The sequence below is a fragment of the Balaenoptera ricei genome, chromosome 12 (assembly GCF_028023285.1).
Source record: "Balaenoptera ricei isolate mBalRic1 chromosome 12, mBalRic1.hap2, whole genome shotgun sequence".
In the NCBI taxonomy this organism is placed as follows: Eukaryota; Metazoa; Chordata; class Mammalia; order Artiodactyla; family Balaenopteridae; genus Balaenoptera; species Balaenoptera ricei.
The window spans coordinates 59733878-59749572 of NC_082650.1; the positions used below are offsets into that span (position 1 = coordinate 59733878).

General features: G+C 42.7%; 1 protein-coding gene across 8 annotated transcripts in view; it reads left to right on the plus strand.

The window, feature by feature from the left end:
• Positions 1-15695, plus strand: part of FAXC (failed axon connections homolog, metaxin like GST domain containing) — a 79716-nt gene that overhangs the window by 19220 nt on the left and 44801 nt on the right. For all 8 annotated transcript variants that reach the window (XM_059941547.1, XM_059941542.1, XM_059941549.1 and 5 more), the window contains one exon: positions 7475-7671. In XM_059941547.1, the coding sequence (XP_059797530.1) occupies positions 7475-7671 (197 nt within the window). The remainder of the gene's footprint in view (positions 1-7474; positions 7672-15695) is intronic.

The following is a 15695-nucleotide window of genomic DNA, read 5'->3' on the forward strand; positions in this document are numbered from 1 at the left end:
GGGTTTTGTTTGTTCTTCTTTCTCTAGTTCCTTTAGGTGTAAGGTTAGATTGATTATTTGAGATTTTTCTTGTTTCTTGAGGTAGGCTTGTATAGCTATAAACTTCCCTCTTAGAACTGCTTTTGCTGCATCCCATAGGTTTTGGATCGTCGTGTTTTCATTGTCATTTGTCTCTAGGTATTTTTTGGTTTCCTCTTTGATCTCTTCAGTGATCTCTTGGTTATTTAGCAACGTATTGTTTAACCTCCATGTGTTTGTGTGTTTTATGTTTTTTTCCCTGTAATTCATTTCTAATCTCATAGCATTGTGATCAGAAAAGATGCTTGATATGATTTCAATTTTCTTAAATTTACTGAGGCTTGATTTGTGACCCAATATGTGATCTATCCTGGAGAATGTTCCGTGCGCACTTGAGAAGAAAGTGTAATCTGTTTTTGGATGGAATGTCCTATAAATATCAATTAAATCTATCTGGTCTATTGTGTCATTTAAAGCTTCTGTTTCCCTATTTATTTTCATTTTGGATGATCTGTCCATTGGTGTAAGTGAGGTGTTAAAGTCCCCCACTATTATTGTGTTACTGTCAATTTCCTCTTTTACAGCTGTTAGCAGTTGCCTTATGTATTGAAGTGTTCCTATGTTGGGTGCATATATATTTATAGTTGTTATGTCTTCTTCTTGGATTGATCCCTTGATCATTATGTAGTGTCCTTCCTTGTCTCTTGTAACATTCTTTATTTTAAAGTCTGTTTTATCTGATATGAGTATTGCTACTCCAGCTTTCTTTTGATTTCCATTTGCATGGAATATCTTTTCCCATCCCGTCACGTTCAGTCGTATGTGTCCCTAGGTCTGAAGTGGGTCTCTTGTAGACAGCATATATATGGGTCTTGTTTTTGTATCCATTCAGCAAGCCTGTGTTTTTTGGTTGGAGCATTTAATCCATTCACGTTTAAGGTAATTATCGATATTTATGTTCCTATGACCATTTTCTGAATTGTTCTGGGTTTGTTTTTATAGGTCCTTTTCTTCTCTTGTGTTTCCTGCCTAGAGAAGTTCCTTTAGCATTTGTTGTAGAGCTGGTTTGGTGGTGCTGAATTCTCTTAGCTTTTGCTTGTCTGTAAAGCTTTTGATTTCTCCATCAAATCTGAATGAGATCCTTGCCGGGTAGACTAATCTTGGTTGTAGGTTCTTCCCTTTCATCACTTTAAGTATATCATGCCACTCCCTTCTAGCTTGTAGAGTTTCTGCTGAGAAATCAGCTGTTAACCTTATGGGAGTTCCCTTGTATGTTATTTGTCATTTTTCCCTTTCTGCTTTGAATAATTTTTCTTTGTCTTTAATTTTTGCCAATTTGATTACTATGTGTCTTGGCGTGTTTCTCCTTAGGTGTATCCTGTATGGGACTCGCTGCACTTCCTGGACTTGGGTGGCTATTTCGTTTCCCATGTTAGGGAAGTTTTCGACTATAATCTTTTCAAATATTTTCTCGGGTCCTTTCTCTCTTCTCCTTCTGGGACCCCTATAATGCGAATGTTGTTGTGTTTAATGTTGTCCCAGAGGTCTCTTAGGCTGTCTTCATTTCTTTTCATTCTTTTTTCTTTATTCTGTTCCGCAGCAGTGAATTCCACCATTGTGTCTTCCAGGTCACTTATCCGTTCTTCTGCCTCAGTTATTCTGCTATTGATTCCTTCTAGTGTAGTTTTCATTTCAGTTATTGTATTGTTCATCTCTGTTTGTTTGTTCTTTAATTCTTCTAGTTCTTTGTTAAACATTTCTTGCATCTTCTCTATCTTTGCCTCCATTGTTTTTCTGAGGTCCTGGATCATCCTCTCTATCATTATTCTGAATTCTTTTTCTGGAAGGTTGCCTATCTCCACTTCATTTAGTTGTTTTTCTGGGGTTTTATCTTGTTCCTTCATCTGGTACATAGTCCTCTGCCTTTTCATCTGTCTGTCTTTCTGTGAATGTGGTTTTTGTTTCACAGGCTGCACGATTGTAGTTCTTCTTGCTTCTGCTGTCTGCCCTCTGGTGGATGAGGCTATCTAAGAGGCTTATGCAAGTTTCCTGATGGGAGGGACTGGTGGTGGGTAGAGCTCGTGTTGCTCTGGTGGGCAGAGCTCAGTAAAACTTTAATCCACTTGACTGCTGATGGGTGGGGTAGGTTCCCTCCCTGTTGGTTGTTTGGCCTGAGGCAACCCAACACTGCAGCCTACCTGGGCTCTTTGGTGGGGCTAATGGCAGACTCTGGGAGGGCTTACGCCAAGGAGTACTTCCCAGAACTTCTGCTGCCAATATCCTTGTCCTCAGGGTGAGAAACAGCCACTCCCTGCCTCTGCAGGAGACCCTCCAACACTAGCAGGTAGGTCTGGTTCAGTCTCCTATGGGGTCACTACTCCTTCCTCTGGGTCCCGATGCACACAGTACTTTGTGTGTGCACTCCAAGAGTGGAGTCTCTGTTTCCCCCAGTTCTGTCGAAGTCCTGCAACAAATCCCAGTAGCCTTCAACGTCTGATTCTCTAGGAATTCCTCCTCCTGTTGCCAGACCCCCAGGTTGGGAAGGCTGACGTGGGGCTCAGAACCTTCACTCCAGTGGGTGGGCTTCTGGGGTATAAGTGTTCTCCAGTTTGTGAGTCACCCACCCAGCGGTTATGGGATTTGATTTTACTGTGATTGTGCCTGTCCTACCATCTCATTGTGGCTTCTCCTTTGTCTTTGGATGTGGGGTATCTTTTTTGGTGAGTTCCAGTGTCTTCCTGTTGATGATTGTCCAGCAGCTAGTTGTGATTCTGGTGTTCTTGCAAGAGGGAGTGAGAGCACGTCCTTCTACTCTGCCATCTTGGTTCCAATCTCGCAATCCTCCCTTTCCTGAGCAAGGATTAAATTAGCCTTTTACATGTTAAGACTGAACAATCGTGATTTATTTAACATTTTGAATATAGAAGCTAAAAATAGGTATTGTGAGGTTACGAGGTTAGGAAACAGAAGCTGGCCTTTCCCCTAACTTCTGATGTTCTATTTATTTGCTGTTTTTTTTTCTATACACCACCCTCCCACACCACCTCCACAATCTTTTTGTTTCGGAATTTTTCTAAGCTACAGACAAGTTAAAAGAATAATACAACGAACATCCATATGCCCTTCACCTTGTTTCACCAATTGTTAACATGTTGCCTTCTTTCCTTTATTTCTCTTTATATATACTTTTATGAACAGTTTTTTTTATGCAACATTTGAACATAAGCTGTAAGAATCATGACGCTTCACCCCTCAATTCTTCAGTGTGCATCTTCAAAAAAGAAGGACATTCTTCTACAAAACTACTTGTAAAGGGAAATACTCGGATTTTTCCTCCCTGTGTAGGGAAAACTAGTTCCTTCCTACTGCGTGTTTCTCCCCATGAGTATCCTTTACTACTCACATGAAACACTTCATTTCTGACACTTTTGGTCAGATGTGTGGAGGCTTTTCCCCGCACCAAGTGATTCACTGACACCAGCTGGACATCCTACAGTTTAATTCAATTCTGACGCTACCCAGAGATAGTGTCAGATCCCACAGCTTAAGGACTCAGTCCCACAAGACTGCCCCCCCAGACCCCCAGATGCTAGTTGCAAGCCCAGATTGTCACCTGTGCTTCTGACCAACCGACTGTAGATCAGAGGTTCTAAGACCCTTCCTTAGGTCTGATTAAGTTGCTAGAGCAGCTCACAGAACTCAGGGAAACGATTACTTACATTTACCAGTTTATTAGAGGATATGATAAAAGATACAGATGAACAACCAGATGAAGAGTGAGGTTTGGGAGGGTCCTGAGTGTAGGAGCTTCTGTCCCCGTGGAGTTGAGGGTGTCACCCTCCCAGTGTGAATGTGTTCACCAACCTGGAAGCTCTCCAAACCCGATACTTTGGGGGTTTTGTGGAGGCTTCCTCCTGTAGACATGATCAGTTAATAACTCCATGTCCAACCCCTCTCTCCTCTCTGGAGGATGGGGGAGGGGTTTGAAAATGCTAAGCTTCTAATTGTGACTTGGTCTTTCTGGTGACCGGCTCATCCAGGAGCCCACTCAGAGTCACCTCCTTAGAGCAAAAGGTGCTCCTAGTGCTCTTAGCACTTAGGAATTTATAAGGGCTTTAGGAGCTCTGTGCTGGGAACCAGGGGCAGAGACTAATGCCTCTATTTCTTATTCACAATAGCGGTTGCATGAATTTTTTTCAACGTGTTATAATCCACAAAAGTTGCTCAAATTATCTCAAATTTAGCCAGTGGGAGACCTTTCAAGATGGTTCCAGAGGTGCAGTGAATGTAATGGATATAAATTTAGCTGAAAAGTTGGGGGCACTGTGGCCAGTGTAGCATGTCAGTTTCCCAAGACTCTGGGATTTCTTTTAAGGCCTCAAGTTCTCCATTTTGAAATGGTGATGGTGATGTTAATACTTCTGATGAAGGCACTCTGTCAAACACTTGGTGTGCATTTTCTCATTTAATTCAAGCAACTGTTTTTATCCCCATTATATAGATGGGCCCAGGGGGGATTAAGGGAGACCAGGGAGGTCCAAGGTCACAGATTGACTAAATGAGGGAAGCAGATCTTTAAACCCAAAGCCTATTGCTTTCACTGCTGTGCTAATAATGTATTATAAGTGTAGATGCATTCAACTCATCTAGGACAGACTTGCAGGGGGAAACATCAGCTTGGAAAAGAGGTAAAGAGGATTTACCTCTTCATCTTTCTTCTCCAAATTACTTTCAGAAACTACTCTTGGTGGGCCAGTCAGACTCCAATTGCTTAGATAAAAATAGACCAGGAGTTCTTTAGTATATTTAAGGAAGTTAAGGAAAATTAAGTATTATTTTAAAATTATATATATTTATTTAAAAAGTAATATAACCACATTCAGAAAAATTGAAATTCATGGAAAAAGATCACCTGCCTCTCACACATAGTTTTGACAATTACTTTGGACATTTTTGTGTTTCTTTTTAAAAATATTTTTTGAATTCATCTAATTTTTAGATATACTCATATTATCTCTAAAATGTTGTCTCCTGCTTTTTTTATCCAGTAAGCAAAAAAAAAATTTTGATGATGAAAACCTACTAGAACTTTCATTCCCATAAGAGTTCATCACTGATTTTTATTACCCCAATTAAAAAAAATGGTCTAGATAAAAATGTACCAAGTCCTCAGGGAAGGAATGGACTAGACGGAAGGGCAGATGTATAAACAGTAATTCTGAAAGGTGAGGGGAATATACACTGCACTGTGGAAGCATGGAGGAATGGCAGATAATGGTTGTGCTTTGAGGAAATGGTTCACCAACAAGGTGAAATTTGAACTGAATTTTTTAGAATGGATAGGACTTGCAGAGGATGGGCAAAGGGATTCCTGTACAAGGTACAGGAGTGTACAAAGTCGTCAGAGAGATGGCAGGACTTTGACTTGGTTAGGGGTGGGCAGTTGGAATTCAGGAAATCAGACACACTGGCAGCAGGGAGGCTGGGCAGGTGGGTGGTGACTAGATGGTATGGGCCTAGACCACTTTGTGAAGGGGGTTAGACTAGACCTATTAAAGCCGTTGGGTAATTTTGAGCAGCAGAGGTCCTGCATCTCATTTGCACTACAGACAGTTCCCTCTGATGTCAGTGTGCAGGATGGAATCCATCTGTGAACGACAAGAGTCTAGAAGGGGATGTGGAGGGAGGATATGGGTGGTATCAAGAGCAATCTGAAGCAGATACTATGTTATATGGTAAATTCACATCTTTAGTGTACAAATTATAAAAATGTCAGATGTACTAGCAACTTTTAAAACTTGACATTTCTCAACATCAGGAGTAATGTCTAAGGCTGCCATGTATAGTTGTGCAGGTTGTTCTCTGCACAACAGTGCCTGGACAAGGAGTGGGGGCAAAATCTGGACCCACCTCTTGCCAAGCTGTGAATCCTGGCATGGACTGTATCCACCCAGAGGAGGCTCTATTTTCCAAATTGCACAAAAACAATATGGCTAGCAGCAGCCCCAATAACTCCCTTTTCCAGGCTTAGGCCTAGAATGAATTTCTTTAGAATAATCAATGAGATAAGAGATCAAGACACCAAGAGTCAGAGAACAGTTGAAGTCCCCATTGTTCTCTACCAAATTCATTGTGTGTATCAATAGTTCATTCCTTTTTATGAACTATTGCTGAGTAGTATTCCATGGTAAGGTTATACCAGAATTTGTTTATTCATTTACCTCTTGATGAGCATTTGATTTTTTCCCCCTGTTTTTGACAATTGCAAATAAAGCTTCTATGAACATTTGTGTACAAGTCTTTGCATGGACATATGCTTTCTTTTCTCTTGGGTAAATACCTAGGCGTGAAATGGCTGGATTGAGTGGCAGGTGTGTACTTAACTTTTTAAGAAACTGTCACATAGTTTCAAAGTGGCTGTGCCGTTTTACTTTCCCACCAGCAATATTTGAGAGTTCAGTTTCCTCCACGGGAACCAACACTTGCTATTAGCCCACAGTATCTGAACTATCGACTTGTATGAAGTATGAGGAAGAGTTGGTAATAATCTGATTAATTTAGTCTGTGTAGACCACCCAAAAATGGATTCAGATTTAAAAATCAACTTTGGGTTCTACACAATCCAAATTTACTGGGAAAAGGGATTGAGTAAATGCAATCATTACCACAGAATCCCCTCCATCAGTGTGGTTAAGATCTTTTAATACAGTGAGAAGATGTTACTCTGTCATTCTCAGTGTCTATGTGTGACTCCACCTCCACCTCCCCACCCAACCCTATTCTGGGATCAGAATCCCCTCTGAGACACTGTGAGCTTCTAGTGTGGGTGTGAATCAAAGGGAGCTTGTCAAAAACACAGATTTCTGGGCACTTTTCCCTGGATTCTGACCCAGTGATCTGGGCGGGGGCCCAGGAATCTGCATTTTCACAGGCACTGGAGTTGAGTCTGTTGGACACCCTTTGTTACACCTAACTTATAATTTCTGGGACTACTTGTTTGCAGTGTAGTGGTATTAAGCATTTTCAAGTGTAAGCTGCTGGGTTTCAAGTGAGATTTTTGATCAGTAACCTGGTCAGTACAAGCCTCCTCATGGCTTATTTTTACTTTTTGCATTTTTGGGTTGTTCACATATTATAACTAGACTGACTCTTACCAGGATCAGGGTCATTTCAACACTTCCCTTCCTCCCTGCTGTTTTTTTTTTTGTTTTGTTTTTTAAACAGTAAGCCAGAACCCATGATAAAATCTATGGGAGTAAAGTAATATTTTCATGTGAGACAAATCTTTTTTTTTAAGAGTAACTTCTTATTCCCTTAAGAGTTTATATGCTGAGTTCATTCACTTGAATAGTGCAGTCACTATCAAATATGCCATTGGAATATTTGTTTCTGTTAATCATACAGTGAAGTTTAAATAAAACATTGCTTTTCTCTTTTTAAAATTTACTTTGCTTAGAACTATTTTGGTGGAAAGCTCTCTGCTCAAGGGAAAATGCCTTGGATTGAATATAATCATGAAAAAGTTTCTGGGACAGAATTCATAATTGACTTTCTGGAAGAGAAACTTGGAGTGAATTTAAACAAAAACCTTGGTCCTCATGAAAGAGCCATCTCCAGGGCAGTGACTAAGATGGTGGAGGAGCATTTCTATTGGTGAGTCCCCACGGGCGCCTGGGTGGGTGTCCAGGGCCTGTCCCTATCATTTGGAGTAAGCTAAGTTGTTTCACTTTTCAGACACTCCCCCCCAACCCACCGCCTTTTCCAAAGTGTTCTACACTCTGACTGACTTAGGGGTCAAAGTTACGACTGTTAAGTTTCTAGGTATCTAGAGCAGGGTTGACATTTTCTGTGGAGGCCCAGCTAGTGCATATTTTAGGCTTTTCGAGCCATATGTGTCTGTGGCAGCTACTTAACTCTGCAGTTTTAGTGCAAAAGCAGCCACAGATTGTACACACATGAATAAGTGTGACTGTGTTTCAGTAAAACAACAAAAGCACTGAAATTTGAATTTCATTTAATACGAAATACTATTCTTTTGATTTTTTTTTCCTCAACCATTTACAAATATGAAAACTTCTTAGCCCATGGGCTATATAGTTGGCTGACCCCTGATCTAAGTCACTGAGGTGAGGGAGATATTTCAGTAGACTGGGCTTTTTACCAGTACAAACTGCTGAATTAAAGTGATAGTACATCAGATACCCAGAGGAGGGAACAGAAGACTAAGGCAGGACAGAAGTCTCAGGTGACATAAATTAAGCAAGCTTTGGCAGGGTATTGTCAGTTTTCCTTGGATGACAAGAGCTTCTCTATGATCCAGAAGTAAAGCATACTACTATTTTCTGAGCAACTTTGCCCGGATTGGCTGACTGCTAGCCTGTACTTTGCTCTGATTGGCTGACTCCTATCCTGTGCCTTGCCTTGATTGGCTGACTCCTAGCCCGTATTCCCTGAGTCCGAAGCATAACACACACTGTGTGGATGAGGTAGGTGCCCCTGTGCTGCCCCTGGCGTGCTGGCTGTGACATCGCCTGAGTTAAACAGACTTGGTTCTTCTTGCTTTACAAGCTCATTGATACGTGGGTTTCTTCTTTTTCTTTCATCCGTCTTCTGGAGTTTTAGCATCTTTCTATACACTCCAATAGATAAGAGACGTTTTCTCCCTGATTTCTGCACTTTATCTTGTTCGAAAGATTTAATAAAGAATTGCTGAGCCCACTTTTTTTGGCATTAATTGTTACTCCTGGGTTATTGCTCACCGAGTAGCTTTTTACCTCTTCCACCAAGAGATTCACTCACTGTGGGGTTGATTGTAGAAGGTTTTTTGCCACCACATTCCTATTTCATCCATTCAGCTCTCTTTCTAAATGGAAAACTTGTCTCTTGGATTTTGTGACCGTCTGTTTTTCTTTTTCTTTTTCCACTTTCAGTTCTTGCTCACTTTATTCCAGGGCTGACCTGAAGCAGCACTTTCTTCCCCTTCTCACTGCAGAGGGTGGGAGGAAGGAGGGAACCAGACAGAGAGTGGAGTCAGGGGTGCAGATCAGCCTGGGGGTGATCACAGACTCCGTGTGCCCAGAATGAACTCTGGTCTGTTCCTTATAATACCTGTGGAGAACTGCTGACCCTTCCCTCTCAAAGAGTGCAGGGGTTGCAGTGTGGACCAAAATGCATGAGTACAGGTGACATGCTTAGTCTCAGGGAAAAGCCTTTGAGGAACAGAGTCGTCTCACCTGCTTGCCAGGTTCGAGTCCCCGCTTTGCAGCGATCAGGGAAATGAAGAACCAGCACAGGCACCCAAACCCTCGGTGCCTTCCCTTGCTGAGGCCCCCATCAAAGTGCTGCATCATTTAATGGATGGGCCCATTAATGTGGAGAGCTAGCACTTTGTCAGCTGCCTGAAAAGCCGAAAACCTTACATTTAAGTTGATATTTTTCTACACTCTTTGTTTTCTGTAGTGGTTCATAAAATTTATATTCCAGTTAGAAAGACTTTGATCCAGCTAGATTCCCAAGTACCACCCATCACTGCTTCTTGCTCTGGGTTTTAGTGACGTTTTATATATGTTTACTCTCTGGTAGAAGTTCATCTCCTGCTCTTCCCTTCCCTTCTCTTCCTAATGAGAGGATCCCTGCTAATGAGATGGGGTGTGGTGGGGAGGGGTGAGAGGGAGAGTTGGGAGGTGGTACCCTGGTGGGGAAGAATCTTAATTTTACAGACTACAAACCCCCAAGTGCTTGGGAAGTTGCTTAGGTCATTTGTAGATTCTTCTCTTTTTTTAATTAAAAAAATACTTTTTTGGGTTAGCTACTGTTTCTTATTTGTGTCTCAAGGGTTAATTTGAGGAACAGATAGTGAAGGTGGGAGGTCAGGTCTTGACTGAGATACAAATATCCAGTGAACTTTCAAAAAAAAAATCCGAATTCCTCCAATTTCTTTTAGTCTCTAGTAGCGGAAGGAAAAGCAAACTTTCTCTGTTTCATAAAGTTTCCAAACCTTTAGCCAACTTCTTGCTTTGGGGAGATCCTGAACAGGCTTTCCTGAGAGCTCTAAATCCCAGGGGAGAAAAGACACACCCGCCCCCCTCCCAGCCCCACACTGCCCGTGCAACCCATGGTAAGAAAATGTGTACCTGTGGAAACCGGGGGCCAGCGTAGGGAACTGACCACAATATGTAGGAAAACATTACAAGTATGAGCTTTCCATGAGAGCTTGTTAAATTCTGACCATCAGTGTGCTCTAAGGTTGTGTTTGTACTTACAGAAGTGGAAGAGATGGAATCAATTGTTTGACTCAGTTGATTCAATTATCTGGAGTTTTCAGATATGTTTATTTTGGTCTGAAGCTTTAAAAATACTCCACTTCACATATGATTTTCTGAAAAGCAAAGACATTGGAAGGCTGTCATTATATAACATCACATAATTCTGAAGCTCTGAGTTAGGTCTGTTCAAATAAGCACACTCAGCTATAAAGTGGTTTTTCCTGAACTTGAAATCCATACGCTTGCATTATACAGCTATTATTGAAGATGAGGGAGATGGGTTTTCATTCCCTTTGTTCCACTGGATGCTCAAATTAGATCTAATGCAGGGAAGCCGGTGTAAAGCGAAGTCTGATTACTGGAACGAAATTGAGTTTTGGTAACAGAAGCTATAGCTGCTTCTGTGTGACATACTGCCCCCTTGTGGACACTACTGAGTGTCTTGAGCATCTTCCAACCCGATAGGGAAGTGTGCAGGGCACCGTTGTCAAACTATCTATAGCCATAACAGTTTTACCCATAAAAATATAGGGGTTAGAATAGAGGATTCAAATTCATTTTTAGGTTGGCCATAATTTTTAAATTTTGATTTTGGCTTTTGGTGAATGGGAGAGATGGGATGCTTTAATAAAATGACTTACCCAAGATCTCCTTCTCTAAAAGCCAGGAGACACTCTCTCCCTGATTACAGCTCGATTTATGTGGTTCCTTCTCCTTTCTTTTTTTGTCCCCCTCCACCCTTACTTTTAGATGTAGTGAGGACCCCTGTTTGGAGAGGCTAATCTAATGCCTGTGAAACGTGGTGAAATTACAGAAGCATATCATATGCTCTCGCACCCTTGAGCATTTAGAGTACAAGTGAAAGATGGCAAGGATGTAGCATGACCCAGAAAAAGACATTCTCATGGTTGGGAAGGCCATATGCTAAGACTCATTTGTCAAACAGTAGTTTGCCATGGTTTGCAGTTTCTCACATGTGTACTAATAGTCATTTCTGCTATGGGCCAGGCCTCATGTTAGGTTATAATGAGGGATATCGTCATTAAAACATCAGAGGTCTGCTTTTCTTTCCTGCCTTCCTAATCTGCTTTAAAAATGTTTGAGCAGGGTTTACTCTTCTGTTCTAAGATAATCAATACTGAAAAAAGAAAAAACCTCTTTGACCTCATTTTGTAGGAGAGACCAGATACATCAGTTACGATAACGAAAATGAGTATCAACTTCCTGAGAGAGGCTCTCAGAATGAGAAATTATTTTAATTGCTCAGCCTGGTCTAGTTTCCAAATTGGCCTTCCCCGTCCTCTCCAGTTAATAATTCATGATTCCTTGTGCAGTGGGCCTCTTCCCAGTGTAGAGTGAAGAGGCAGATCCCAGAAGAGAATGGTGGCAGCCCCTCCTTGTTCATTCTCCATAGGCATCTCTCTTTCCATTTTTCTGTGTAAATATTGTCAGCCCTTAGAAACACTACTTAGCAGAGGCTGGCTCAGAAGTGAAGGCTTTTCATTCAATTGATAATTCATTCTTTCAGCAGACTTAGTGAATGGATGACTACCAGTAGCTGGCACTGTGCTGGATGGGGGCGGGGAAGCAAGGTGACGAGATGCTGTCCCTGTCCTCAGATGGCTCACAGGACAGGGAGGCACCCAGCTTGCACAGTGGCCAACGCCAGGGGAGCGTTTGAAGAACCGAGGCCAGGCAACCAGCACCTGCTGGAGCGACGCGGGGAAAGCTTCCTGAGGAGATGGTGCCACAGCAGAATCTAGGGCCAATCAGGGTGGCAGGCGAAGGGGCCAGGTGGGAGGGGAAGATGAGGATGTCCAGGCAGAGGGGGCAGCAATCTGCCAAAGTTTAGAGGCAAGAAAGTGGTGTCTGGGGGGGGGGGCATGTGTAATTCTGTGTGGTGGGTGCACGGGAGGTGATGCAGGTGTTGGGGTCAGGCTGTGGGGAGGGATGGGAGGCTGGCGTGCCAAGCTAAGCAGCTATGGGGAGTTAATGAATGACTCTGAGAAGCAGCGAGGTACCATTCGATTTGTGTTTTAGGAGGCTTCTTGTGGCTGCCTCGGGGGAAATGGATTTCCGGAGGGCCTTGAGGGGCTGTCAGGAGCCCTGCAAGGAGGCCACTGTCCTCAGGGTTGAGCAGTGATGCAGCCTGCACTGCAGTGGTAACTGAGTTGGAGAAAAGGGCAAAGCCACAGGGTGACGGGCCGTCAGGAGTGAGGCGTGGGGAGCAGTGAACAGGAACTCCTGGGGTTCTTTCTGGTTTGGGTGAAGAGTAGCAGAATTGAAGGGAAGGAAGAGGACGAATCCAACTTTGGAAATGTTGGTCTGAGCTCCCGAAGCTCCTTCACATGGATCCGTGGACCTTAGGGCAGAGGTCTAATGGGCAGTCCTCACTTTGAAATCATGAGTGTGAAAATTAGATCACCCCATGAGTGACGTGTAAGAAGGTGGAAGGAATAAAGAGAAAAATCTTGGCAACGTGGAAGAGGTGAGAGGAAAAGCAGTAGAGACGTAAGCTAAGGGAGAATTCTAAGAGGATGATAGTGTTGGCTGCTGCCGAGAGTTCAAGAAAGGTAAAGATGGAAAGAAAATGTATTTGAACTTTGCAATAAGAAGGGATTGTTGACTCAGACGAGAGTGGTTTCGGTGGAGTGGTGGGGATGGAAGACCCACCACGTGGAGAGTTTTCAGGAAGCTTGGGTGTGGGAGGACGTGGATTTGTGGTTGTTATGATATGGAAGCATGCATGAGTGATGTCTTTGCCCTGTAGAAATTGACTTGACCTTGTCGTTTATACACACCTTATGGGGCTTGATCCTGGAAGAGCCTGCCTGGCCCTCATTTGCTTCTCTTCCCTGATACTGGTCTGTAATTTGGGGCACAGGGAGTGAAAGAGAGGAAAGAAATAGAGAGCAGGGTGGGAAAGAGAAGGGAAGAAGGCCAGACAGTTTCTGAGGTTACTTCTAGCTGCAAAATTCTGAATCAACCCAGTGTTTCTTCTGTGCCCTGCATCCGACCTGCTAACGCAGGTGGAGAACCTTACACCATTGCGTCGGGGCTGGGAGGTGTTTCTCTTCCCTGCTCAGCTGTGTGGCCCAGACAACAGCTGCCTCTTCCCTCCCCACCTGCTCCTCTAACCCGTCAGTCTTCTCAGACTCTCTTGCCAGTGCTGCGTCCTCGTCTTCTGCCTTTGCCCTCGTTTCCTGCTCTCAGAGGAGACCAAGTTCATCAGGCGGGAACCTGGAACCTCTCTACAGCCCCTCACATCTCCATCTCACAGAGAGCGGTGTCCCTACTTCTCTCCAAGCTGGCCCTTCCAGCCTGGCCTTCTAGTCTTCTCACTTACCCTTGAACTAGGTTTCTCCCAAACCACTCCTTACCCTAGAGACTTTCTGAGGCGACCTCAGCTCCCCTCACAGCTTTGAAACTGCCACCGCCATGCCCCTGCCCGTAAATTCTTTATCTTGAGTCTAAACCTATCTTGTGAATTCTCAACCCTCGGAACGTCCTCCCTTGGAGGTTCCATGGAACCTTCAAATGCAACAGGTTAATTCATCTTTCATCACCTAAATCTGTCCCGCCTCGTGTATGTTGGCACTGGCTACCATCCACTCCAGCCATCAGCCTGGGAGATGGCTTCCTCTGTGGTTTCTCCACCTCCAGTCCTTTCCTCACCTTGCCACACATCTGAGTATGTTTCTCGTCTGCTTAAAACCTTTTAGTGGTTAAACTCTGCATTCTGAATAAATCTTAGCACCCTTTGCATCGGACCCCTCCTGACCCAATCCTTGCCCACCCTTCTAGCTTCAACTCTTACAAGCTCCCTCAGCCATCCCGGACCCCACCCGCCCGTCCTGAAGTTCTTGCAGTTCATAGAGCAGCCAGGGCTCTTCATGCACATGCCTTCTGCCTCTGCTTCATGCCTGGTGAACTCCTGCTCATTCTTCAAGATCAGTTGTGCTTGTGAGAAAGCCCGTGCAATTTGTCTACAAAGAATGTATTCTTTTTCACATCAACCTGTCCGTTTACAGCCACCATATTCCTCATTTTTATGCCTTAGATGCTTCCTGGATGCTATTATTACCTGGTCATACTTAACTTAGGATAATTTAGTTTTATTCTCAGATCACTGACTTCCAAAATAATCAAGGATGGTATAGGCCTTTTATTGTGAATTTAGATCTAGTACAGTTAGAATCAAAGTGCTGATTATTCTAAAGAAATGTGAAAATTGACACCCTCATTACTGCAGGTATAAAAAGAAGAGCAAATAGAAAAACGTTTTGTTTGCATGTTTATAAAGAATCTATTAGAATAAATGAAATCTTTTATATCAAAAGTGTTATTGACTCTCTACATATTAATTAGTCACCATTGCAATGTACTTTTTCCTCTTTTCAGTCAAAATTTCTTGCCTCCTCAATACTTTATTTTGAGATCCTTACAAAAAGAGGTACACAAATATTTCTAACAAGATTTGTAAGCATCTTTTAAAAAGCTAATAAAGAAGAGTTGTGGTTGTAGTACAGAGTATGTTGAAATTGGTTGTGGGACTTTTCAGTAAAAATCAGGAAGGCTTAAAAAAATGAGAGAAATCTTTTTTTTTTTTTTCTTATTTTCATACTCAGGAAAGAGCACTGAAAAGAATCGAACTATATAAAATGATCAAAATTTCAGGGCCTTCTTTTCCGCTTTTGTTTCTTTTTCTTGAGGTGGAAAGTAGCTACAGTTGGCTATCAACCCTTGCGTTCTCTCTGTAAAAAATATTTTCATTCCTCTGATGTTTTCCAAGTGACCATTACTGCTGTATCAACCAACAGTGGGAGTAGGGATGACTCCAGTACAGCTTTTATTGCTCACTGTGAGGAAAAGCTAAAACATCTTCTGCCTGTACGCCTACAGCTACGTTTTTCTTAGCCTTCAGTAGGAAAACCTTTTAATTTCTATCTACCAACACTATGAACCATAAAAACATTCCTGCGATTGCCCAGGTTCAGAGAACAAACTCAGCAAAGGCCTGGGTGTTGCAACCAGCATAGCACACGAGCAGGGAATAGCTGCTTAGCTGTCCACACATATACGCAGGAGCCCCTGGAGGGGTGGGTGTTTGCCACGAGCACCACCCAGATGGGAAGACTGATCCAACCACGTTCCTTTGGTGTTCATGCTCGCTCCAGGGTCCTGGAGAACAAACCGAAGCAGAGAGCTGCCTTTCTGGAGAATGAATCATTTATGTACTACTTATAATTTATATGGTTTATAGTAAACATAGACAGCTATACCTATTCCCTGATCCTGTCAAAAAGGCAAAAAGATTTCTTTTTAAAAAATCCTTTGATATCAGGAAATATAAAGTGCATACACAAAGTGTACAAGACAAAAATGTGCAGCTTAATTAATTAACACAGAGCA